The sequence below is a fragment of the Brassica napus genome, chromosome A3 (assembly GCF_020379485.1).
Source record: "Brassica napus cultivar Da-Ae chromosome A3, Da-Ae, whole genome shotgun sequence".
Lineage (NCBI taxonomy): Eukaryota > Viridiplantae > Streptophyta > Magnoliopsida > Brassicales > Brassicaceae > Brassica > Brassica napus.
The window spans coordinates 18,784,423-18,810,022 of NC_063436.1; the positions used below are offsets into that span (position 1 = coordinate 18,784,423).

Here is a 25,600-nt window from a genome sequence, read left to right on the forward strand (position 1 = left end):
AAAAAAAAAAAAAAAAAAAAAAAAAAAAAAAAAAAAAAAAAAAAAAAAAAAAAAAAAAAAAAAAAAAAAAAAAAAAAAAAAAAAAAAAAAAAAAAAAAAAAAAAAAAAAAAAAAAAAAAAAAAAAAAAAAAAAAAAAAAAAAAAAAAAAAAAAAAAAAAAAAAAAAAAAAAAAAAAAAAAAAAAAAAAAAAAAAAAAAAAAAAAAAAAAAAAAAAAAAAAAAAAAAAAAAAAAAAAAAAAAAAAAAAAAAAAAAAAAAAAAAAAAAAAAAAAAAAAAAAAAAAAAAAAAAAAGAAAAAAAAAAAAAAAAAAAAAAAAAAAAAAAAAAAAAAAAAAAAAAAAAAAAAAAAAAAAAAAAAAAAAAAAAAAAAAAAAAAAAAAAAAAAAAAAAAAAAAAAAAAAAAAAAAAAAAAAAAAAAAAAAAAAAAAAAAAAAAAAAAAAAAAAAAAAAAAAAAAAAAAAAAAAAAAAAAAAAAAAAAAAAAAAAAAAAAAAAAAAAAAAAAAAAAAAAAAAAAAAAAAAAAAAAAAAAAAAAAAAAAAAAAAAGAACATTCTCCTATTTGGAAGCCGTCCCTTTTGGGCAGGAGAACTGAATCAGGAATCTTCAGAGCAGTATTCTAAAAGCTGATCCGAGTTTCGACTAACCTCCTTGGCCTTCATTGTCCTTGGAAGCTAAAGATTTTGTTAAGCGGTTATTGTACAAAGACCCACGGAAAAGAATGACTGCCTCTCAAGCTTTGAGTCAGTAACTTAATTTACTGTGAATCTGTGATGATACTAATTAACTTTACTTAATATTTTTTTCTTCTTTCTAGTGCATCCTTGGATCGCTGGTTGTATAAAGAACATGAGCATCCCATTTGATATTCTGATCTTCAAGCAGATCAAAGCATACTTGAAATCTTCTTCTTTGCGCAAAGCTGCTTTGATGGTAACATTTACTCTTGCAACCTTTGTTCCACATTTTTAGTGTTGATCCTAACTATTATACTCTCTCTTCAGGCTCTGTCAAAGACGTTAATTACAGATGAAGTTCTTTATCTGAAAGCACAGTTTGCACTCTTAGCACCCAATATAAATGGTCTCATCACTTTGGATAACATCGCATCGGTATGATCCTTCCCTCTCTTCTCTCTGGTAGAGAACATACAGCTAAAAGCTAGATTCAATTTCTGTTGGACAGGCACTTGCTATAAACGCAACAGAAGTAATGAAGGAATCACGCATCCCTGACTTTGTTGCATTGGTATTGTCCTGCCTTTTGTTCTCAGCCTCTTTGCTTAATATGTTTTAAGATTTATTTTGGGACATGACAGTTAAATGGACTTCAAAACAAAGGGATGGACTTTGAAGAGTTTTGCGCAGCTTCCATTAGTGTTCATCAGCATGAGTCACTTGACTGCTGGGAGCAGAGCGTTCACCATGCCTATGAGCTCTTTGACATGAACGGGAACAGAGTTATAGTCATTGAAGAACTCGCTTCCGTAAGTTTGTCTTTGTCACTATCATTTTCAGCTGATTCCTAAAGGGAATACAAATGTTTTTGTAGGAACTAGGTTTTGGATCATCTGTCCCAGTACATACCATTCTACATGACTGGATAAGGCATACTGACGGAAAGCTAAGCTTCTTGGGTTTTGTCAAAGTGTTACACGGTGTCTCTACTCGACAGCCTTTAGCTAAAACAAGATGAGCAATATCTATAGAGCAAGGTAACAACAAGCATACTATGGAATGGATGTCAAGACCTTTACTGATCTTGTTACTGAACTAGAAAATGGAACTGTATTAAAGACACATTCCCATGTTTATAATGCAAAAGTTCCAACATAAGAAAGAGTACTAGGCCTCGAAAGTTGTAATACAATAGTGATGTTGATCCAGATAATGGCAATAGAGGTTAAGAAACCTTCATCTACAAAAGCTATCTAAACACATGCTTCTTTCTTACATGATAACAACAATGACAAAAGTTCCAACAACCGTCATGTCTTTTTTTTACCTTGAAGAAAGCCTCTGATGCAAATCATCAGCCAACGCCTGCCTCAAACTCTGCCCATAATAATAAAACTGCCTCTCACTCTCCAGCACCCTCGCAGGCGACCCAGCTTCATCAGGATCTTTCCACAACTCCGGCTCAGGCTCCCTAGCGATCTGACACAAGTTATGCAACACACAACACGCCACAATAGTCTGAGGAGCATGGTTCACTCCGACATTCAAACTCTGAAGAATCTTCCACCTAGCCTTGAGCAACCCAATCGCTTCCACAACCACCGACCTCCCTTTCATCAGCATCCCATCGAACAGATTCTCCGGCGGCGAGCCAGACCCATTAGGCGAAAACGGCGTCATGAGAAAGGAAAGAAGAGGGTAGCACCAGTCTCCTACAATGTAAGGCCTCACGTGATGACCTCTAACGTTGATAACTTTCTCCCACACAATGTCCCCCGAGGTAAGCCTCTTGTAGAGAAGACTGTCTCTGAAGTGAGAAGAGTCCTCTTCCCCTCCTGGTGCCTTCACGCACACGTCCCAAAAGATCTTCTTGTGATCAGCAACGACTTGGAGCAAAACGGCGTCGTATCCGTACTTGCTGTTGTAAACGTTTCTAGGGTTTAGCTTCGTGCGGCGTCTCAGCTTCACGGGAGTGCTGTCGATTGCTCCGCAGATGTTTGGGAGAGAGGTGAGCTCTTCGAACCCCTGCGTCGTTTCGATTAAACGGCGTTTGCCGACGGGGATCTTGATGAACTCCGGGTAGAGCTTGGTGGCTAAGAGGCGAGTGACCATGTTGGTGATCTTGGAGATGAGGTAGGGATCTAGGGAATAGCGGGAAGCTAGGGTTTTGGCGGAGCAGCCGTGAGCGAGGCGGGAGAGGACCATGGCGACGGCGTAGTCGGCGGGGAGGGAGAGGTTGGAGGCGGCGATGAAAGGTTGAAGCTTTTCGACGACGGTGGTGAAGACGGGGTAGGAGAGGCCGTAGAGGGAGCGCCAGCGGGCGTCGCGGAGGGGGGCGTCGAGGGCCCAGATGTGGTCGTTGGCGAGGGCGCGGAAGGAGGCGACGGAGTAGTCGCCGTCGGGGAGAGGGGGAGGAGGGGAGGGGGATCGGGAGGAGGAGGAGGAGGAGGTGGAGGATCTGGCGACGGAGAGGAAGGAGAGGAGAGATGCGAGGGTGAAGAAGAGGGAGAGGAGCGGCGGAGGAGGATGAGAGGAGGGAGGAAGGGGTGGTGGGAGAGGGTGAAGAGGTGGAGGCGGAGGAGGAGGAGGAGAAGATGGTGCTTGTTGGGTCAAGGGAGTTTTGGAGGTGGAGGAGGTGGGAGAGCATCGCCATGAAAGCTTCTTCCATCTTCACTCTCTTCTCCGATGAGGAACGAAGTAAACTAAAGGTTTGGGCTTTTATTAATTACAGAGCTGTTTGTAATATAATATTCTATAACTATCCGAAAGTATATATATTTTTTTTTTTTTTGTCATCTGGTAGATTTATATTAACTTGAAATGGGAGTACACAAAGCCAGCAAAGGTGATTAAACCTTTCTGGAGCCATAAGCCGGGGAGGTGATGAACACCATCCGGAGGCACAGATTGATACAAATTTGAAACTAGAAACTAGACTAGAAGATGAAAGCACATAAGAGGAGGATGGTTAAGATACATGAGACTGCAACAATGGTGAAATTGACTGGATACGGACGATGATTAGAGAGTGAGATCAGTGCACACCTAATTAACTGAGTTTCAAGGTAGTATCCAAGAGCGCTTCCATCAGTGAAACCCGCTCCAGCACCACACAAAGAACTACCGGAAACTCAATCACAATTAACACACGCTGAGAAGAACAAAGAAGTAGACTGGAGGAACAAGAACATCACCAAAACATAAACTGAATCGCGAGAGGTTAGAATCCTTAACCGTAGCTGAACACACTCTTCAATCCCAACTTCAACTCGCCATTGGACCTTGAGAGGGCTCTCTACGCGCCTCATACGCACCAACTCCTTGCCGTAAAAACTTTTAGGAACTTACGACTTATTCACACAGCCGGTAGCTGGATAAAAACCACTCGAAATCCAAGACTAAAACGATCACCTCGGCGGAAATCGACCAACAATGAAGCATTTGTACTGTTACACAGCTATCTCCTTCTGATCCTCTCAGAGCTAAAGAATCGCACGCACAGGCTCTGCCCATCAAAGATCAAACAACCACCGGAGATGACTCCAACGAACCGAGACTGCACTCCCAAGACTAAGCAAAACTCCAAACCACAACCGCAGCTAAACCTCACGCATCCCTCCTCAATGGCCATCACCAATGACACTGCTAGGGTTTGGGCCTCACCGAACAGAGAAAATTGGGACACCAAACCCTAAGCCAACTAAATCCGACCCCCTACAGACCCTCCTAAGCTCCTACAACTCACCTTCACTCCAGATTGAAAGAGAGAAGCTTCAAATCGAGATCTGACGACCAGATCTGAATGACTCCGTCATCTTCCGTCACCAGGGCGAGAAGCATATCACCGAAGGAGAAGAGAGCTGGCAGGGGGCAAAGAAACAAGAACCAACGGAACCGTAACCGACGCACGCGCCGTCACGGCCAGAGTGAGATGAGATCTACGATGTCTTCATGGGCGGCTGATCCGAAAGTATATTAAAACCTGAAAAATATATTTGAAAACTGTTTGAAAAAGAACAATATGAAATGCTGAATACATAATTACATTATTTTTGAAATATCTTAAAAATATATATACACTAAATATTAATCTGTACATCCATGCAGATATATACATAATGTTGTTCGTTTGGTCGACGCAGCTATCTGCAGCTACGTCAGCGTCAATTTTTTTAATAAACTTTTATTCATTTCATTGATGCCGGTATTACATCTGCGTCTGCGTCTAAATGCTGCGTTCTCGCATCGATCACCGAAAAATTTTGCATCCGTGATTAAAATTGCGTCGGTGTCTACGAAACGAACAACAACTATTTTTATTGACGCTGACGCCGAAAACTGCGGCAACCAAACGAACATGACTATAACTACATTTTCAAAAAAAAGTTTAGATCGGATCGAGCAATATACGAAATCAAACCGATATACACGAATAACAATTTGTAGAAACCTTCTACTAGTATTTTAGTTATATCCGAAACCGAACCGTATTTTTTTGGGTTGGTTCGGTTTTTAAGGCCCTGCCCAATGTTGTGTGTAAAGGTAAAGGTTAACAAGCGAAAATGATGCAACAAGCACAACCATTTATATTAGTACGAGACAAACCAGAAGTAACCAAAATTTTTGAATCTCCAAACAAGTCTATAAAAATCAAATCCAATCTAAGAAAATTCTCCTTTTCCACTACAAGTTTAGCATTGATTTGATGTGTGAAATCTCACAGAGGTTTAAGCCACCATGACGATGATCAAATTGAGCCTCTTTTTGTCTTCAAGTCTCGGTAGGATAGTTGTTGGAGTCGTGGTGGTTAGTATATCCTCCATTGTTGTAACCTTGTCCTCGTTGTGTGTATCCTCCATTCCACTGCCACAAAGTAGACCACGATATGTTAAAAAAAATTAAAGAGAGGTCTACTAGATTTATCAAACGTGTGTGACATGAAACAAGAACAAGATGACCACAAAAGTATCAAGATCTGTTTGACAATGTTAAGGGAAAAGTGACAAGTTGGGCATGGAGTTCATGTGTTAGATATTCCCACTAGGTGCTTGTATCCAACAGCTATTGCCTATTGTCACCCACTAACTTTAGTTTATACATTTCTAATAACACAAAAAGGCTTAGAAAAAAACACCTATTAACAAAGTAGTTTGACCCTATTAAAATACTTGATTTTAGTCTGGTAGTAAAATATTTACCTGCTTGTTCGAGGTTCTACCCCAAGAGAGTCTGACAGTGTTCTTGCCGATGACTGTCCCGTTCAAACTCTGGATGGCATCATCAGCACTCTTCCTGTCATAACAAAAGACAAGCAAACCTTTTTCAGATCACACATTATCAACACATAATAAGCACCTACAGGTTCATTGGCTCAGTCTTGTATGATTGACAAGCCAGCACTTTCTTAAGTAAAGACCGCACCTGTTATCTAACTGGACAAATCCACATCCTTTGCCTACTGGGATCTTCACTGAAACAACCTCCCCAAACTGTGTAAAAGGTTCCCTAAGGTCTTCTTCAGTAACATCAGGATCAATGCCACCAACAAATATCTGCAGTAGAATAAGAGAGAATGGATACAGAACTTGAATAATAGAAAGCATTGGAGAGCCTATTGACAACTCACTGTTGAGTTGTTTGATTCGCCATCAGACTGTGAGCCATGAGCCATAAAACCATTTGCTCCATGTCCACCCGCCACAATCACAGCTACTCAAATAAAAATACATAAAAAAATTTATAGTTCAAAAGCTTTGTTGAGTGCATTAGAACAAGCATGAAAACAAAACCCAAACAACAAAGAACATCCTAGTATGTCACCTTGTGAAGGATGATGATTAGCAACAGCTCTTTTAGGAGTCGCAACACCAACACGCATTTGTCTGTTGGAACAATAAGCTCCATTCATTTCAGTCAAAGCCCTTGACCTCTCACTTTCATCACCAAACCTAACGAAACCGTAACCTTTGGACCGTCCAGTGTTGGAATCGATCACAACTTTAGCGCTCTTGACAGATGGATATCTCTCAACAAAGAGCTCTTGCAATAAAGTGTCAGTCACATCCGGAGACAAGTCTCCAACGAATATAGATAGCTCCGGACTATTCTCAACTGCTCTCTTCTCACCAGTGCTAAAAGATGCCCAGTTTAGACGGAAGAGCTGCTCAGAGTTTGGCATCACTGAACCGTTAAAGTTCTGAAGAACCTCTTCAGCTGCAGCACGTGTAAGAAACTCAACAAAACCATACCCTTCTGATTGACATGTTAGCTTGTTACGAATCACTTTCACAGAAGAAACCTGCACATTAAAAAAAAACAATAATCCATAACAAAACTCAGAGAGAAAAAAAATTAACTGAACCAGAACTATTGTAAGGGATGCCCCAAATTAATCCAAAAAAAACCATGGTAAATGAAAATCTTATTTAATTGACCTAAAGACAGCCAAATGAAGTATGATCTCTCTATTTTCTTTTTGTCAACTAACCATTTTAAGTATGATCACAAGTTGTGGTTTATAAACAATTCTATCTGACCATGTCCGCTTGCATGAAAAAATAATACACCTTTGTGCTCTAGCCTCCTTAGCTAGAGAGTCATCACAGAAAATTCAAATCCTAGGAATATGAACAATGCCAGGTTAAGATGGAACTTTTCTTGGCAAGTTAAAAGTTCAACTAAAAGTGGCAAAGTACTACAGTACTTTTTGCCTAACTAAATCTGAAGTAGTCCTGTCCTTTTCAGACCAATGCTGTTTTCCATTAACCTATTTGTTTCTACGCAAATTCAATAAGCAATCATTGGATCTAATCCTATTGAAAAAGTTTCAAATAATATAAATGAAAACTTGCCAAAAAAGTCTTTAGCTTGAGACAATGAATCAAACACACAAGAAATCAAACAAGATCTGCAAATATATCACTTTTCACCAAAACTTCCACGTAATAATAATTTGTATATACCTCGCCGGTGTGAGAAAAGCAGGTGTGGAGATAAGTCTCGTCCATCCAATGAAGAAGATCGCCAATCCAAAGAGTCTTCACATCATCTCCAGATCCACGCTCATGTGTCTTGTGTTGCTGTTGCTGGTGATACGACGCGTATTGGAACTGAGGATGCTGCTGATAATTGTAAGGAACGTATTGGTGAGGATACATCATCATCTGTTGCTGCTGCTGCATCATCATCATAGCCGCTGCGCCTGGATACTGCATGGCCGCCATCCAATGCTGCTGTTGTTGTTGTTGCCACTGCTGAGGCGGCGGAGGAGTCGTAGCTCCGGGAGTTGCTAACGATGAATCTGAGCCGTTGGTCGTCTGCATCTTCAAAACTAATTGTTAACTTTAAACAAATAAGATCTGATCTTGCCTCTTCGAAGAAGAAGTGTGTAGAGAATAGAGGAGCTCGTTGAGCTCTGGTAATGGCGGAGAGAGAAGAAGAGAGAGAGAGAGGTTTGGTCTTAAAAGGGAGGCGAGAGAGAGAAAGGCTGCTGAATCTATGGGTCTTTGGGAAGTGGTCGAAACGTGGGGCCCAGTTTCTTACCGTGTTTCTAAGATCGACGGCTCAGATTCCACCGCAGTTAATCTACTTGCATTTAATTTTACTAGGGTTTTTCTAATAGGCTAGGCTAATAGCTGATTTTATTAATCAAACTCACGAGGAATGATTGGGTGAAAATAAATCTATGTTGACGTATTAACCGTTTTTTTTTTCACTGTGAAAAAGGGTTAGCTGTGTTAATTAGGAATCATAAACTCAACGGATCAAACAAAGTATTGGGCCTTATATAAGGAATACAACGAGGCCCAAAGCCCAAACAAAGAGGATGAGCTACATTCTCAAAATGTTCCAGAATCTTTAAAAGCTACGTTGAATCTATAATCTATTGATTAGTAGGTTAGTCCCATTCTCAAGTATTACAGCTTATACATAGTTTATACAAGGATTACAGCTTACAACTGGAAACAGTCAATCAGCTTTACAGTATGTTGTCAAACTCTTTAAAAAAATGTAGCAAATAAGAGAAGGTTATATATTAACTCATACGCCCAAATCAATGATCTGAATGCCAAAAATCAAGATCATAATGCCTCACGTGATCACCATTTTAAGACCTCATGATCATGTGACGATGAGATCGTAGAGCCATATTATTTTATTCTTATAAGCTTGCTTCACATCCTCTATATAGTCTAGTCTATAAATGAATAAATGTTGCGATTCCTGAACTTTTGATCAATTCCTAGAATTTCAACTCTTACTATAGTGTTCTTCACAGGAACATAGAAAAAAAACATAGAATGGGTCGTTTGGATAATAAGTAGAGAAGGACTTTGGTACATCTTCGTCGACCATATATGTTTCTCACGATCCACTAGAAGTCTAGAACCCACAACTTGAGATATCCAGTGCCTCCATCAATTATTTAGCAAGACGTATCGCATAATATTATGAATAATGTGATATATATAATCATATTCTAACGTCAATAAGCATAAAGACCTGAATCAGGCAATGCAAAAAGATCATCCACATACTTAAAGAATCCAAAAAGAAGGAAGATGGTCAAACCTAAAAACCATGTCTACAAAATGCTCTAATTAATAGTAGCTGAAATTTTCATAAAAATAAATGATTTCCACGCAAACGTTCATAACACATCAGAAGCTGCATGTCAAGAGACGAGAACCTGACATCTTGTAGAAAGCTTTGTGGATGTAAGAAGCTTCTTGTAACACTCTGCCTCTCGTTTGGGCTTATGATAATATTTGCAACTCAGAGTTAGTTTCTTGAGTACTGCTGAATTCTCAAGAAAGTAATTCACTAGTTTAATCCCAGTTTCCTCATCCATAATCCTTACGCTAATCGTAACATATTCCAAAGTGGATGATAAACACTGAGGCACATTGGTCCAAAAAGAATTGACTAAAGGATAACCGGAGAACCCTGTCGGTAAACAAATTGAAGCTTCCATGGTAATATTTTCTAGAACTGGAGAGCCTGAAATGAGCTTCTTCATAATCAAATGACCATCACCACACAAGTAATCCATAAAGCAAAAACCATTACGATCAGGCTTCTTGAAATAATTGTTTGCTAGATGCATGATCTTGAGACAAGGTAGAGAAACATCAAACTTGGGGTCTTTAAGCCCTATTTTTACGAGCTTCAAAGACACCAATGTCTTGCTCACATAAACACATTCAGGCATGATATATAAACGACATAGATATTTGTTTTCAAGATCAAGATGTTGAACTCGGCGATGAACCATTTGGGTTATCCACTCAAGGCTGTTACTAGAGTCATACCCTAATTTTGTATAACGGCAATATTTCAACGTGAAAGTTTGTAGGCACGATCCGCGGTTAAACTCAAAAAATCTGTACACGAATCCATAAGGAAGGAAGTCAAGGTCGTTTAAGTCCAATCCAGACACATTTAGCCAGAGAAACTCCCATCTCTTCGACAAAACGCTAGTCTTAACTGAGTCTTTGGTCGAAAGGTATGAGAGTATATGAGTTAGCAAACAATCCGGAAACTCGCTGATCCTATCGCAACCCATCGTCCTTAGAGTATTCATCAAAATCTTGATCAGATCCTAGGGGCTAGGGCTTCTCAGTTTTCATTCCAAAAATAAATAGGGTTCAAGGCGATTAAACGTGCAAGAGTTTAGTGATCTGCGTACGAGGAAGTGTAGGTGGTAGATCCTAGGCCTTCAGTTTCTCGAATATAATTCATAAGCTAGGTTGAAGGCCCATGACCCATTAATCTCTACTAAATCCAATACCTTCCACTTTAAAACTAAATAATAATTAGAAATCAATTTTTATCAAGGTTTTGAAAACCGGACCGGACCGGCCGGTTGGAACCGGTTAAACTGTGAACCGTTAAGTAAACGGAATCCGGGTTCAATTAAAACTCGGATTTGAATTAAACCGCCAAAACCGGTACAAACCCAGCCAAACCGGCAACTTAGGTTAAGAACAAAACCTGATTCAACCAAATACAAAGCATAATCGATTAATTTTGATTTTTAATAGTTACAATAAATGACATTTATTGATTAGTTCCAGATTTATTGTAGTTTGTAACTGGAAACCAAAATAATTTTTTCATTGCTCACATTTATTTTGTTTTCATTATACACACTTGCTATATATTTCTACAGCAGTTATACTTTGCATAAATAATTTTGGTCATTTATAATATTTCTATTCATATTATAATTTACATTTACCATTCATGAGTAAGAAAATAAAATAATGGTCGCATATACGTTTTGACATTGTAATTGTTTTAAATATATATATATATATATATATTTATATATTTCTTTAAGGATTAACAGAATACTAAAAATAAGTATTTTTAAAAATTTGCATACACATAAATACTAAGAAACCGGTTTGACCAGTCACCTAAGAATAACTGTTCGGTCCGGTTTTCGAAACATTGATTTTTATGTTCCATCCTTTTATACGAGTCATCAATTTCTTTTTACCAAACCAGATAATAATTGTCCCAACAAACCGGTTTGTAGACAGGAAAATATCTCCCGGATCTTGCTGCTTTGGATTATCAATTGTTTGGGCCATTAATTCACTATAGGAGACTTCTAGTTTTGGTGGTTTGATCAAGCTTGTATCCATCGATGGTCTCTCCAAGATTCTCATTCTAAGTCTACATGCAATTTGTTCTATCTCCACTCTGGATCTGTTTAATTTTCTTGATCTTCTAGCTGTATGCTTGTGCTGTAATTATCTTTCTGTTTAGTTTTATGTTTTCATATTGTATTCTTTTTGTGGGCTTATGACTCCGGGATGTAAGTCAAATTCGCCGGCATAGCTTGTAACGATGGTGTTGAAGTTAAAATAGTCTTTAGTGTTAAAAAGAAAATTTCCCAACGTAACAAACGGAAAAAAAGCACTCTTTTTCTTCATAACATACTCCCGACCATGATTAGAAAAGAAAATATATTTTTTAAAGAGAAGAAATGATCGCACTTCTAATCTCAATTCATTAATCCAGAAAGGAGATTAACCAGATTTAGAATATGTAACACTATAAGAATTTATTTGCGGGATTCAAAGTGATAAATCCTAAGACTATACACTATTACAACACCTAGATGTTCATGCTTTGTGTACATGCAATTTATATGCAACTTTTATCTTTTAAAACAAAGTATACATGTATGTATTTAGTTAGCTATCTTCTCACATAACATATTTCTATATTTAAGTATGCACGTGTAGTATAATTCACTTGTTTATTTGAAAATCAGAAAATATGAGTAATACGATGATGATTTGGGTACGCCATAAAGGAGACATGTGGACGTAGAAAAGGGCAGGGCAGTTGCCTCTGCATGACCACGTTTTGTGATGCATCAATCTGGACCGATTCACCTAGATTAAAGATTCGCTTCGAAAAAAAAAACTTGATTAATTTGTTCTCTTGAGGTTGGAACTCGAGCTTCTAAATACAGTAAATAAAAGCAATAATGGTGTAAAGGGATGGGAACAGAGGCACGTGCAGCCACGCGCCTGTGTCTGCTCTGTGTGTAAACAAATGGTAAAAATATGCCTCAGACTTTTCAGAGGAACATAATCCCAACTGAATCATGCAATGATCAGATTTACCTTTGTTTACCCTTTTCTGTTTTCTTATTTTCAAACTAACAAAATTAAATCCGGTTAGTATTTGTTTCAAATCCGCTTAGTTATTACTCATGAATCACGGTAAAGTACACTTCATTTTGAAAAATATATACTCCACTTTGGCTATATTTTGGTCTTATCTAATGAAAGCCAACATGATTGATTATATGTAGCCCTACAAGGAACGCTTCCAAAAAAAAAAGAGGAATATTCCAAAATATATAAAAGAATATTAACGAGAAATATATCGTTTTTTACATAGAAGTACAGACCACAACTGTAGTTATGTCATGGTGCATTCCCTCTTTTTCTCTTATTTTCTTATTTTCTTATTTAAACTTTTACTATTCGGTTCCAGATATTTTAATAATTGGTACTATGATACCTGATACTATGAAACATTTATATAAATGTAAGAGTAAGGACAAGAGACAAATAAACAATTGTAATAAGCATCCAATGTTTTAAAATCCAAACAAGAACAGCCTTTCCATATTCATGCAATCAAAACCCATAGTGATTACTTACTTAATCAAGATCAGAAACCTCGATATAAACCTTCTTGTGTTTTTCATTTGTACAACTAACAAAGGCTAAACTGATTAATTAGAAGAAAATAAAAAGAGAGAGAGAGGGCTGTACAAGTGGAATGTAACTAGAAAAGAAAAAAAACTACTATCTTCTTCCGCATGCTATTTTCATTCTTTTACTGGCTTAAGTCGATCCCACTTGTAGCGACCTTGGAGCGGTTTGTCATTAACGATATCGAAGTTGTACCTGCGTGTCAAAAAGTGTTCGTTATTAGAATTCCCATTATATCATGCTAAAGTACGCGTCGAATCATCTCTTATCGTGCGCAGACATTAAGGAAGCAGAGATCGGAGATGAGACTCACTTATCCATGAAACGTTTCTGATCTTTACTCTCTAGCTCCGATAAGAACTCGTCAATCTCTCCCGGCGTCGGACTCTTGCTCACTTCCGGTGAACTTTTCCGATCATCCGCCGATGATGATTCCATCTCTGTTGTTTCTCCCAAAGCTTCTTCACTCTCTGGATTCGCTTCGTTTCTGTGAGCGATGCGCCCAGAAACAGAGAGATCATCGGAGATTTGATGAGTCTGAACACACAAAACGAAAAAGAAAATCAATGAAGATTCACAGATTTTGAGTCGTTGAATGATTGCTTCGGATTTTCGAAAAATTTCACCTCCAGATCTACAGAAACAGTCGGACTCTTCCTCACGATTTCGTTCGATTCACTGCTGAAACAGATGATCGAGCTCTTTTCATCGTCTTCTCCGGCGGAGGTAACGGAGCATCCGCCTCGAGAGGAATCATCCGATGACGCCACGGAAGGAGAAGGAAACGCGAGAAAGATGACGCCATGAGAGTCATCATCGAGCTTCTTCTTCTTGAGAAGCGAGTCGCTTGCGCTCGAAGCTTCAAGCGATCGCGCATCACGCTTGCAGTTAGGATTTCTCTCGCTCATCGCTCTCTTTCTCTCTCTTGTTTTTTTATGCTCTCTGCTTCTTTCTATTTCTGGTACGTCTTCTCTTATTAAAAAAGCAGGGGAGATTTTGGTGGGGGAGAAGGAGAGAGAGATGAATGAAGTGTGAGCCGTTGATTGTTTCAACGGATGAGATTCGATTCCTTAGCGAGCGGACGGAGTTTATCGTTATAGTCCCGTTTGCGAGTGTGACGGAGACCTGTAACGGCACCGTTACGGAGTTTCGCTTTAGTTACTTAAGGGGGCGATTGGTTTTCCCGCTACCACCCGCAAACGCAGCTTTTGCGGTTGGTAGCGGTTGTCGGCGGTTTGCAACAATCACTCAAATCGCTCTAAACCGCTTCAAACCGCTCCGAATCTCATAAATTCTAAAGCTGGCTCCAGCTAGCGTTTGCGGTTGCGGGCGGTTGCGGGCGGTTGCGGGAGGGTAAATTTTTTTTCTTTTTTTTAAAACAATATATATACAAAAGTAAAAATATTTAATAAAAAATTTAAAATTGAAATTTTGAAAATATTAAAATATATCTATTATATTTTAATTAATATTATAAAATTTTATAATAAAAACAATTTCAATAAATTTTCAAAAATTAAAATTATAACTTTCTAAATATAAATTTTATATTTATTATAATTTTATGATTTTTGATATTTTTATAATTATATTAAATATAAATATTGTTAATTTATTATTTGACTCTTACAGCATTTGGTAGTTAACCAGTCATAAGTCACCCGCAAACGCACCAATTTTTAACCGCCACTACAAGAAAATACAAGTTTTACGAGGGCAGTTTTCCTCGTTACTTCGTCGTAAAAGCAGTGTTACGACGAATTAGCGAGGAAACCCGTTTCGTCGTTATACGTTTGTCGTAACACATATATCCTCGCTAATTCGTCGTAAGTTAGCGAGGAAATAATTTCGTCGTAAAAGCGAAGGAGGATATTTCGTCGTAAATACCACGTAAAGATTCCACGTAAGGACGTCGCTAAGTTTCCTCGTAAATACCACGAAAAGCTTTCCTCGTAAAACCCACGTAAATAAATACTCGTAAAATTAACGTAAATACCTTGAGAGCTTTCCACGTAAAGAAAACGTAAAAACCTTGATAGATTTCCACGTTATTTCCATGTAAATGTTTCCTCGTAAAAACCACGTTAAGCTTCCACGTAAAGAAGCCGCAAAATTAGCTACGAATTTACTTCGTTTCATTATTTTATAGAAATATAAAAAATTATAATTATAAATATAATTTAAATTATTTAAATTATTAATAAAATTAAAATTCTAAAAAAATCAAAACCAAAATATTTTATATATAAATAAGTTTTGAATTCATAATACAATAACCGAAATTAAAAAGAACTAAGGGTGGTCGTTAATTAATCGCCTCGTAGAATTCATCACTCCTCGCCTGAACATCCGCCTCGGCATGTGAGTCGTCGGTCGGTGACTGGCCTGGGATAGGATTTTGTTGTCGCATGGTCCTCAACAAAGTCGCCCATTCCGGATTTGTGGCCGCTACAACGTCCAAGAAGCCCTCGAGTCCACCCATACGAGATCGCAGCTGAGTAGACTCTATACGCAGCTGAGTAGACTCTCTACGCAGCTCTTCGGACTCCCTACGCAGCTGAGAGACTTCCTCATCCCGTCGCTGAACATAAGACGATGTCGCTCTCGGAACATCGTTGACGGAACCAATCCCCAACGTCCGTCCCTTTTTTTTTGGGACAACCTTAAAAACAAAAAATAAATTTTGTTAGTAAAAATTTAAAGTTAAATTAAATGAATATTTAAAAAAATTAAAATTTTAGAAAATTTACCTCCTCGTAAAGCTTATCCACTTCAGGTGTGGATAAGGTGACGGGTAATCCATCGGTGGACTGTTGGGTCAGCTGGGTCTGGCGTTCTTCAACCCGAGCAGCCAAATCGTTGTAGATTTGCTCGGACTTGCCATCTATAAATCGGCCCGCCTTGTTCTTGTGGGTCCTCTCGTAAAGTTGCATAAGAGACGGGAATTCTCCCGTCTCTTTGGCCTAAAAAAACATTTAAGAAAGTTGTTAATTAGAATATATATAAAAATATACTAAAAATTTAATATAATTAAATTTTTAATTACCATTTCCAAACGGACACCGGCGTGGGGTTTTTGGCCCGTAGTGTGAAGCATCGGCCCGTTCCCGTGCTCATCGACTGTGTTACGGGAGTTAGAGCAAGACTGGGCGATTCTAATGGAATCAGGAAGACGCCAATATCGGATGAGGCCATCCCAGACATCCGTGGTGAGCTCAGCGGGTTTGCCACGCTCATACCCCTTCACGATCCAGTCACCCTTCCAGTTGGAGACCGTGTCCAACAAGCGAACTTTCGCCTTCGCTTCAAACTTCTTTCTCACCCTCTCAGTGATCCCCAAGGCCCAATTATATTTTTGCTGTTGGAAAAAATAATTTATAATTAGTTTTTCAGAAAAAAATATATATATAAATAATAAAAAAATTTAAAGATATATATTTAATTAATAGAACTTACAGCGTAAATTTTGAACCACGTCTTTCTGACGTAGTGGGGCGTCATTTTCCAGTTCGGATGTGCCATGGAGAAGTAACCTTTTATCGTATCGGTTACGTCCGATGCAAGACATCCGTCAATCCCCCACCTGAAAAATACAAATTTAAAATATAAATTATTTTTTAAAGTTATAAAAGAATTTAAAAAGAATAAAAAAATAATGAAACATACCATAAAGTTCCGTCCGGTCGGTCGGGGTCGATGACTGGTAAACCTTCTCTGCCTGGCAGACGGAGAATGTCCTCTACGGTGTACTGCGAGTAAGGAGCACTCGGAGGCACCATCAAATCGGGATGAATCTCGCCCGCGGGCATCGGAGGTGCCGGCATCGTAGGAGGCACAGGAGGAGGAGGCATCTGGGGAGGCACGTGAAGAACCGATGGTGCACTAGAAGAAGGAGATCCAATGACTCTCTGAGTGTACTGAGTCTCGGGGACAGTCTCCTGACCCGAAGAACCGGGAGCTGAAGAAGACGACGGGTCTAAACGACTACCCGGCTCACCGAACATCTCTCTGTAATGGGCAGTAAGTCTACCTTTTCGAACCTGAGAAAAAAATTTAATTTTTTAAATTTTCGTGAACATATACTTCCCAACATTATCCACCTAATCAACACTAAATAACATAAGATCCGTAAACCTATCTAAATTCCCTATACTAACCACCTAATCTATCCTAAACTAATCAAACTAGAGAGGAATTAGAGAGACTTACCATTGCTACGAATTAGGGAGGAAGTGGAGAGGAAGTGGAGAGGAAAGACGGAGCGAGCGAGCTCGGGATATATATAAGATTACTTGTCCTCGTAAATTCCTCGTAAACTTACGAGAAATTACAGAGGCCCGCGTTTTCAGTTACGACGAAATAGCGACGAAATACAAAGGCCCGCGTTTTCGTTAACGACGTTTTTACGACGAAAAGGGTTACGTGGAATTAACGAGTTAACCAGTTACGAAGAATTAGCGAGCCTTTATTTTCTATAAATACCCACAACTTTCCTTCTCAAACCACACACACAAACTCACAAAACACACCCTATCTCAAATCACACTCCTCACCAAAATACTTTTCAAATTAGAAATATTTGAAAAAAAAAAGAAGAAAAGAAGATATTAGAATTTATGTGGGTGAGACTTAAGTCTCGCCACATATAATTCCAGTATCTTTCTTTTTTTCTTTTTTTCTAGTTTTTATACTATGAGGAAGTAGCAAGTCCCGCTTTTCACCAATTTAGAAAATTTGGAAAAAAAAGAAGAGAAGAAGATATTTGGAACTCATGTGGTCGAGACTTACGTAAGTCTCGCCAAATGTGATTCAAGCATCTTTCTTCTCTTCTTTTTTTAGTATTTTTAATATTTTCGTCGTAATATCGTCGTTAGTTTACGACTCTTTTACGACGATTTTGGCTTACGTGGAATTAGCGTGCCCCGCTTTTTTAATTTCGTCGTAAAGTCCTCGTGGCCTTACGAGGTGTTTACGACGAAATCATCCTACGTGGAATTAAAGAGTGCCTCCTTCGTCATTTACTTTACGTGGTATTTACGTCAATTTACCTTACGAGGTCTTTACGACGATTCTGTCCTACGTGGAATAAACGAGTGCCTCCTTCGTCATTTACTTTACGTGGCATTTACGTCAATTTACCTTACGAGGTCTTTACGACGATTCTGTCCTACGTGGAATAAACGAGGATTACGTCGTACATTCGACGTCAGATTACGAGGAATTAACGAGCAGTACGTTTAAATCCCTAAAATCCGAAACCCCAAACCCCAAAACCCCATATTCCTTATCTTCTACTTCATATATTCCAAACCCCATCTTTATTTTCATTCCAAACCACAATTCCCACATTTACTTATTTATAAAACAAACTCCCACAATTTCTTATTCATAAAACAAACTCCCACATTACCTTATTCATAAAACAAACTCTCACATTACCTTATTCATAAAACAAACTACACAAAATCAAATACATCAATCGGATACATCGACATTCTCGTCATCACTAGAAATATCATCATTTTCATTAAACTCGTCTTCTACAGCTTCGTCTGTGGCATCATCGGTAAGATCTTCGTATTCGTGATTATGCGGATCAATGAGAAGGATGTCATCAACTTCTTGTTCAGGTTCCTCGACTTCATTTATCTGTTCTTCTTGCAATGGTGGTTCTTCTCCACTGATGATTCGTCCTCGAGGTGTAACTTTGATCACTGCTAACCAATTTATACCCGAATCTCTCATCCGAGGGTATGGAAGGAAGCTAACTTGGTCTGCTTGTGAAGCTAAGATGAAAGGCTCGAATTTGTTGTACCGACGTCCACCGTTGACATCAACTACACCAAATTTGTTAGACCGAACACCTCTGTTGACGACGGGGTCGAACCATTCACATTTGAAGATGACGCATTTCAGCTTCAGTATCCCTGGAAATTCGACTTCAATAATCTCCGTCAAGATCCCGTAGAAATCTGTTTCCCCTTTCACACATATTCCATAGTTACTGGTCGCCCGCTGTCTACCATACTCATATGTGTGAAAAGTGTAGCCTCGTGTGAAATACATCTGTGATGTGGTGACCTTTACAAGTGGAGATTGAATTACTTCGTGTAACCACTTAGGATAATCTGCATCGTCGTCATAATCAACCTGCAAAAATAAAGAGAACATTAAAATACAAATCATGTATGAAAAAATAGTTTGAGTTATAATACCTGATTCCGCAACCACTTAATGAAGTGCTGATCTTTCCTTTTGTCTACGTCACTTGTGGATATACCAGGAAATGTTTCTTCGACTTGAGAAACAAATAGGCTGTAAAATTAATCACATTTCATAGGAATGAATCTCTTGCAATTATATAATTAATTATATGTGTTTTGAAGTGTCCATATATGTTACCTTTCAAAATAACGCATCAATGGATCCTCGCAATTGAGTAGAATATAGGTGTGTGCACTATGAGCGTCTTGTTCACTCGACCACCAAACCTCTTTAGACTTCCCACCGAGTCGTCCAATCTGGCTAAAGATGTCTGGAACACCAGCAACTGCATATGTTGGCGCAACTCCACCATCATCATATCTTCTTGGAGCTCTTCTACGGGTACGTACTTTTGACGCAAAGTAGTACGATGTGAAGTGAGAAACTTCTTCCGTCAAACTTCCAGCAATTATAGAACCTTCAACTTTGGCGAGGTTCTTTGCTTTTCCCTTCAAATATTTCATGGCTCGCTCATACTGATACATCCATCCGTAATGTACAGGTCCACGAAGCAATGCTTCATATGGGAGGTGGACAGCTAGATGCTCCATGACGTCAAAAAATCCAGGAGGAAATATCTTCTCCAAGTTGCACAATAAGATGGGAATGTTCTCCTGAAGCTGTTCTACAACTTCTTCTTTAAGAGTGCGTGTGCTCAGATCCCTGAAAAATGCTCCAATGCCTTTTATATTCCAAAAACAATTAAACACATTGTTAGTCGTATATTATTTTGCAAACTAGACCGTTATAAAATTATTGTGATATAAAACACTACGAACCTGCAAGTGCTTCATGTACGTTTGTTGGAAGTAGCTCCGCAAATGCAAAGGGCAGTAGTCGTTGCATAAAGACATGACAATCATGACTCTTCATCCCAGAGAACTTTTGACCCTTTTCAACACATCTAGAGAGATTTGAAACATACCCATCGGGGAACTTCACTTCTGATGCCACCCAGTTGAACAACACCGACTTTTTTTCTGAAGACAGTCTGAATATCGGAACGGGAACTTGTCCATTGCTTTTAATATGTAACTCGCTTCTTGAGCAAATATCCGGCAAGTCCAACCTCGATTTTATGTTGTCTTTTGTCTTCCCTGGGACATTCAATATTGTATTCATGATGTTCTCAAAGAAATTCTTCTCTATATGCATCACATCGAGGTTGTGGCGCAGAAGAAGATCCTTCCAATATGGCAACTCCCAAAATATACTCTTCTTGTGCCAGTTGTGATGAACACCGTAAGAATCAGGCATATTACGAGGGACATGCCAATTACCACCCCAACGAACTGTTTCGTTAGCTCCGTAGTAGTCGATTTGTGCTTCAATTTGTTCTCCAGTTAGATATGGTGGAGAAGTGTCTCTCACAACCCTTTTGTGCCTAAACAAATTCTTGTTTCTTCGGTAAGGATGGCCAATGGGAAGAAATCGACGATGACAATCAAACCAACTTGTCTTCCTACCATTCTTCAGTTGAAACGCATCTGTCGTTCCATTACAATATGGACAAGCTAATCTCCCATGTGTAGTCCATCCAGACAACATCCCATATGCAGGAAAGTCACTTATGGTCCACAAAAGCATAGCTCGCATCGTAAAATTCGTCTTCGTTGAACAGTCATACGTCCTCACCCCTGTTGACCACAAATCCTTCAACTCTTTTATCAGTGGTTGTAGGAAAACATCCAGGGACCTTTTTGGATGGTTCGGACCAGGTATCAATATCGTCAAGAATAGCAACTCCCGTTGCATGCACATCTCCGGTGGCAGGTTGTATGGCGTAAGAAAGACTGGCCACAATGAATATTGTCTCCCTGACATTCCGAACGGACTAAATCCATCTGTGCATAATCCGAGATACACATTCCGGCTATTGCTAGCAAAATCCGGATGTACTTTGTTGAAATGTTTCCAGGCTCTTGCATCTGATGGATGAGTCATCTCACCATCCGTCTGAGTATGCTCGGCATGCCATCTCATCTTTGCAGCAGTCTGCTCTGATTGATACAATCTTTTCAATCTGTCTGTAATTGGTAGGTACCACATCCTTTGGTACGGTACCCTATTACGTCCCCGTCCTTGCGGCTTGAATCGTGGCTTCTTGCAGAATCGACATACTTCTAGCTTCTCATCATCTCCCCAATAGATCATGCAGTTGTCGATGCAGACATCTATCATCTCCGAAGGCAACCCAAGACTATAAACTAATTTCTGAATCTCATAATAAGAATCAGCAGACACATTGTCTTCCGGCAAATACTCTTTAAACAAGTCCGCCCATTCGTTCATGCAACTTTCAGGTAGATTGTGATCAGTTTTAATATTCATCATTCTAGCAGCCAACGACAATTTAGAGAGACCTTCTCTACAACCACTGTAAAGTGGTTGATTCGCCGCGTTTAACATTCCGTAAAACTTTTTTGCATCTATATTAGGTTCTTCATCTTCATCATGAGCTACGAATGCATCAGCTACCATATCATGAACCCTATCATAATCTACCATCTCCTCCTGATGGTAACTATGTTCATTATGCAAATGATGATTAACCGGTTCTTCCTGAAAATTGCTATTACTACTACTAGCTTCATTCTGATCATAATTATAACCTTCCCCATGTTGAAACCAGATATAGTAATTTGGCGTGAAACCTCTATTTATTAAATGCTTCCAAACATTTTCACGGTTTGCCAATTTCGAATTGTTGCATTTCCGACAAGGACAGAACATCTTACCACTTTCTTGGGCGAGCGGTGTTGAATCTGCTTGGTGCATAAATGTCTCCAGCCCCGCAAGGTATTCTTTCGTCACTCTCCCGTTAGCATCTCTATGCATATACATCCAATTCCGCAACTCGTAAATAGTCCCAGAGCCAGCCATTTTTTTTTCTTTCACGTTTTTTGTTGTTGGTGTGTTTAAAATGATGTTCCAACATCCATATTTATAGAAAATTTCGAATCTGGTAGTTGTAATTTTACTATGAAATTACGACGAAAATTAATTGTATGGCCAAAAAAAAACGTGAGCCACCTACCAAGTTGGTGGATTCAAAATTTCCTCGTTAAGTACACGTAAAATATTTCGTCGTAAAGCACTCGCGAAATTTACGTGGCTTTTACGAGAAAAAATTATTTCCTCGTAAAAGCCACGTCAATTTACATCGTCTTTACGACGAATATTTTTTGTCGTTACCTTACGACGAAATAACGATGCTTTTCTTTCTCAACGTACTTTCCTCGCAAAATCAACGTTTTTTTACGAGGATTATTTTTCCTCGTTAAACTTCCTCGGTAAAGATACGTTTTCTTGTAGTGCGCAGTACCAGTCGTACAAATCTCTTAAAACCGCTAGAAACCACAACCGCCCGCATCCATAAACTCCCGCAACCGCAACCGCAACCGCTGCGTTTGAACCAGTCAGGCCCTTACACAAACGCTGTTGGGTTTCGAAACGCGCTTTTTCTTTTAGGGAATGCCCTTTTTGGCTTCCTTTCAAAGCAATTAAAAACGCAATCATTTAATAAGTTATGACGTGGTGGAAACGTAACAATAATTAATTTTTCTGATTTGAAAAATAGGCTATTGAAAATTCCACTTATTAGTTGACAAAAAAAAAATTCTACTTATTAAATTTTAACTGTGAAGAAAGATTTACATTTGGTCACTCTCTCGCTGAACAATGAATTTTAACTAATTAGCGATTTAGAACTACACCTTTAGTGGTGTGACATATTGAGGGTGATGTATATGAGTGGTTTCTCTCTTTAGCCTAAATAGCAAATAGTAAATTATAAATTAACAAAAATTCTTTCCATTCCGAAATATAAGATGTCTAAAAAATATGTTCCAACTTCCAATAATATTTTAGGTAATTTTAAATTTATCAAAAATTGTGTAATCAATCAAATTTAATAGTTCTATTTTGCAATTAGTTGAAAATGTTTTAGTTCATAATTTTAATGATACTTTTGAAATAAAAAATAATTATTTAATAAATGTGTTTTACTTAAAATATCTTATATTTACTAACTGAGAGAGTACAAAGTGTCATCACAATCTTCATACCCTAAGAAATAAAGAACATCAAAATGATTGAATATGCATGAAAACCTAGGTTGCATGGAAACAGAAACGGATACGTTGAAACGAAACGTTTCGAAATGTGGAAACGTGATTTTTGATTTTTTATGATTTGGAAACATTTTAGAAACGTCTATATATATATATATATATAACTGTTTAATATTTGCATTCATTTTTATTATGTTTACTATATCTTAGAATACAAATAAACAAATATTCATTCTATTTAATCATACGAAAAAATAAGTCATTATTAAACATCAAATCATATAAAAAAATCAAAATAACAAAAATCCAATATTTAAATATTAAATAGTTTAACTAAAATAAAAATCATAACAACAAATCATAACTAATTAGAAAGTTTTAGCGTCTCCAGAACAGAAACACGAGTTTCCAAAATAAAAACGCAAGTTTCCACTAAGTTTCCAAACTGAGATTTTTAAAAAACGAGTTTCCAATGCGTTTCCACGAATTTCCGAAATATTCTGATTCTGAAACGTTTCCGAAACGTGAAACGTACCTTCAACCGAGTTTCTATGCAACATAGATGAAAACAATAAATACAAAAATTGAGAGGGTTAATTAATGATGTGCCAATCACCTATAATTCACCTAACTAAATGATAACGAATTGTGTGGTAGTAACTACTACGTACTAATAAACATCAAATTTCATATAGACTAATAGACTCTTATGTTTTATTTGATATTTTCAATAAATTTTTTAGATTGTCCATCTGTAGGTTTCTTTCTTTTAGTCAAAATACACATCAACCACATATTTTGTCATATACATCATTTCAAGACATGTTCTACGAAATCATGTACATTGTTCAAACCACTGTAAGATAGCTTCATATAGAGGTTGAGGCTTGAGCCAGATCAACTAAACTCAACTGTAAAGTGTCCCGTAATTAAAAGCAATTGTAAATAACTTAAGTTTCGTATTGAAGTTGAAGAGCAAAGATACAAACGACAATAATGGTTTGCAAATTTAATCACATATGTATTGATACATAGTACCAATACTAATTCTTTATTATTCCAATGAATTGGGACCGTTTTGAATAAATTATCGAGGAGTTAACAGCATGTTGAAAGAGCAAACCGGAATTGGTTCCCAACAAGATAAAAAATAAAATAAACAGATTAAATCCGATTGGTTAAAAAATATATTAAATCCGTTTATAATGTAAATCAAACCAATAAAAAGAGGTTAGTAGATTGATTTTTTTCTTTGTTTTTTTTTAAGTTTTCCAAAATAGATCATTTTATATCCTAACAAAAACCGACTCTTATAATCTCTATTATATATCTACACATACATGCCCATAACAAAATTACATTGCTACTCTGAATCTTCATACTTGCGTATTCGGTTTCTGGTAACCATAAAAGCAAAAGTCAATCGATGAGTTAGAGTTTTATAATACTCCTTTTTTTTATCAAATTTTTTTTTTGATCAAATATAATACTCCTTTTAAAAAGGTCAAACAATGTAAAAAAAAAAATACCTTTTAAAGGAATTTATTCTTGAGAGTGGACTGTTAGTTGGTGAGCCCGTTTTCAGTTGGCGTCGGGATCTGTGTAAGTGTCTCAGATCCATAAATGTTTTTGTGCACCAATTTTCATTCATTGTTTAAACGATCTATAAATGTCTACAGTCATCTTTTTATGCTCCCTACTTCAGCAGCTAGGAGAGGTTCTCACCAAACCAAAAAAAAAAAACAAATGATTGTTTCAGAGTTTATAAAAATATTTTAATTAATATTTTAATGGGTCTTTTAAAAATTACTCCAACCGCTCAGTAAGATGTTTTGGTTAAATACATAATAATTTACTTTTAAAAAGATTATCTTATTAACAATATAAATTTAAATTGTGTTAACCAATAATAAATAATTAATAAAAATACTATTGATTAATCATTTTTAATAAATTTAAAGTTATCTTAACAATATTAAGATATTTTGAAATACTATCAAATTTTCTATAAACCATCTTACATTATGAAACATGAAATTTAATATAATTTAAAATTTTAAAATTAATATATTTTTACTAGATAAATTCTGATGGTTTCGGTTTCTGACCTACTCATATGCTCTTGGCTTTTCTTGTAAATAGTTTTTCTGTATTAGTACTTTTTAATTATTATTGTTTCCTTTTCAGAAAGAACCACCGAGTATACACAGCAACATCTTTTTGACTGTGAATTGTGATCATAAATTCACAAGTCAGGTTCATCTGAATCAATAATTAAAAGAACCACCTGATTGTTGTCGCCACTTGCAGTATCATATATATAATGATATTGTTAGTTATAGCC

The 25,600-nt window shown here is 37.4% G+C and overlaps 4 protein-coding genes and 1 pseudogene across 5 annotated transcripts; 1 reads left to right on the plus strand and 4 right to left on the minus strand.

Moving 5' to 3' along the window:
* The first annotated feature begins 547 nt into the window (after positions 1 to 547).
* On the plus strand, positions 548 to 1,917 carry LOC106439530 (CDPK-related kinase 2). 2 transcript variants are annotated; one of them, XM_048776507.1, is made up of 6 exons: positions 548 to 740; positions 815 to 930; positions 1,002 to 1,109; positions 1,183 to 1,245; positions 1,316 to 1,483; positions 1,549 to 1,917. In XM_048776507.1, exons 1-6 carry the CDS (start codon positions 719 to 721, stop codon positions 1,690 to 1,692), a joined length of 621 nt encoding a protein of 206 aa, XP_048632464.1. In that variant the 5' UTR covers positions 548 to 718; the 3' UTR covers positions 1,693 to 1,917. The 2 variants fall into 2 exon arrangements, with proteins under 2 accessions (XP_048632464.1, XP_048632465.1); XM_048776508.1 differs by having other exon boundaries at positions 564 to 740; positions 1,556 to 1,917.
* Positions 1,766 to 3,418, minus strand: LOC106439531 (annotated as a pseudogene).
* Positions 3,419 to 5,237: 1,819 nt separating this feature from the next.
* Positions 5,238 to 8,181, minus strand: LOC106439529 (polyadenylate-binding protein RBP47B). Its single transcript, XM_013881000.3, has 6 exons — positions 7,637 to 8,181; positions 6,495 to 6,972; positions 6,301 to 6,383; positions 6,096 to 6,226; positions 5,873 to 5,966; positions 5,238 to 5,537 (listed from the first exon to the last, which is right to left on the minus strand). Exons 1-6 carry the CDS (start codon positions 7,994 to 7,996, stop codon positions 5,445 to 5,447), a joined length of 1,239 nt encoding a protein of 412 aa, XP_013736454.1. The 5' UTR covers positions 7,997 to 8,181; the 3' UTR covers positions 5,238 to 5,444.
* LOC106442274 (putative FBD-associated F-box protein At5g44940) lies at positions 8,172 to 12,527 on the minus strand. The gene has a single exon (XM_048776506.1). It carries the CDS (start codon positions 10,255 to 10,257, stop codon positions 9,349 to 9,351), a length of 909 nt encoding a protein of 302 aa, XP_048632463.1. The 5' UTR covers positions 10,258 to 12,527; the 3' UTR covers positions 8,172 to 9,348.
* Positions 12,528 to 12,766: 239 nt separating this feature from the next.
* LOC106444097 (cyclin-dependent kinase inhibitor 6) lies at positions 12,767 to 13,928 on the minus strand. The gene is made up of 3 exons (XM_013885615.3): positions 13,546 to 13,928; positions 13,233 to 13,456; positions 12,767 to 13,114 (listed from the first exon to the last, which is right to left on the minus strand). Exons 1-3 carry the CDS (start codon positions 13,825 to 13,827, stop codon positions 13,036 to 13,038), a joined length of 585 nt encoding a protein of 194 aa, XP_013741069.2. The 5' UTR covers positions 13,828 to 13,928; the 3' UTR covers positions 12,767 to 13,035.
* Between the last annotated feature and the right edge of the window lie 11,672 nt (positions 13,929 to 25,600).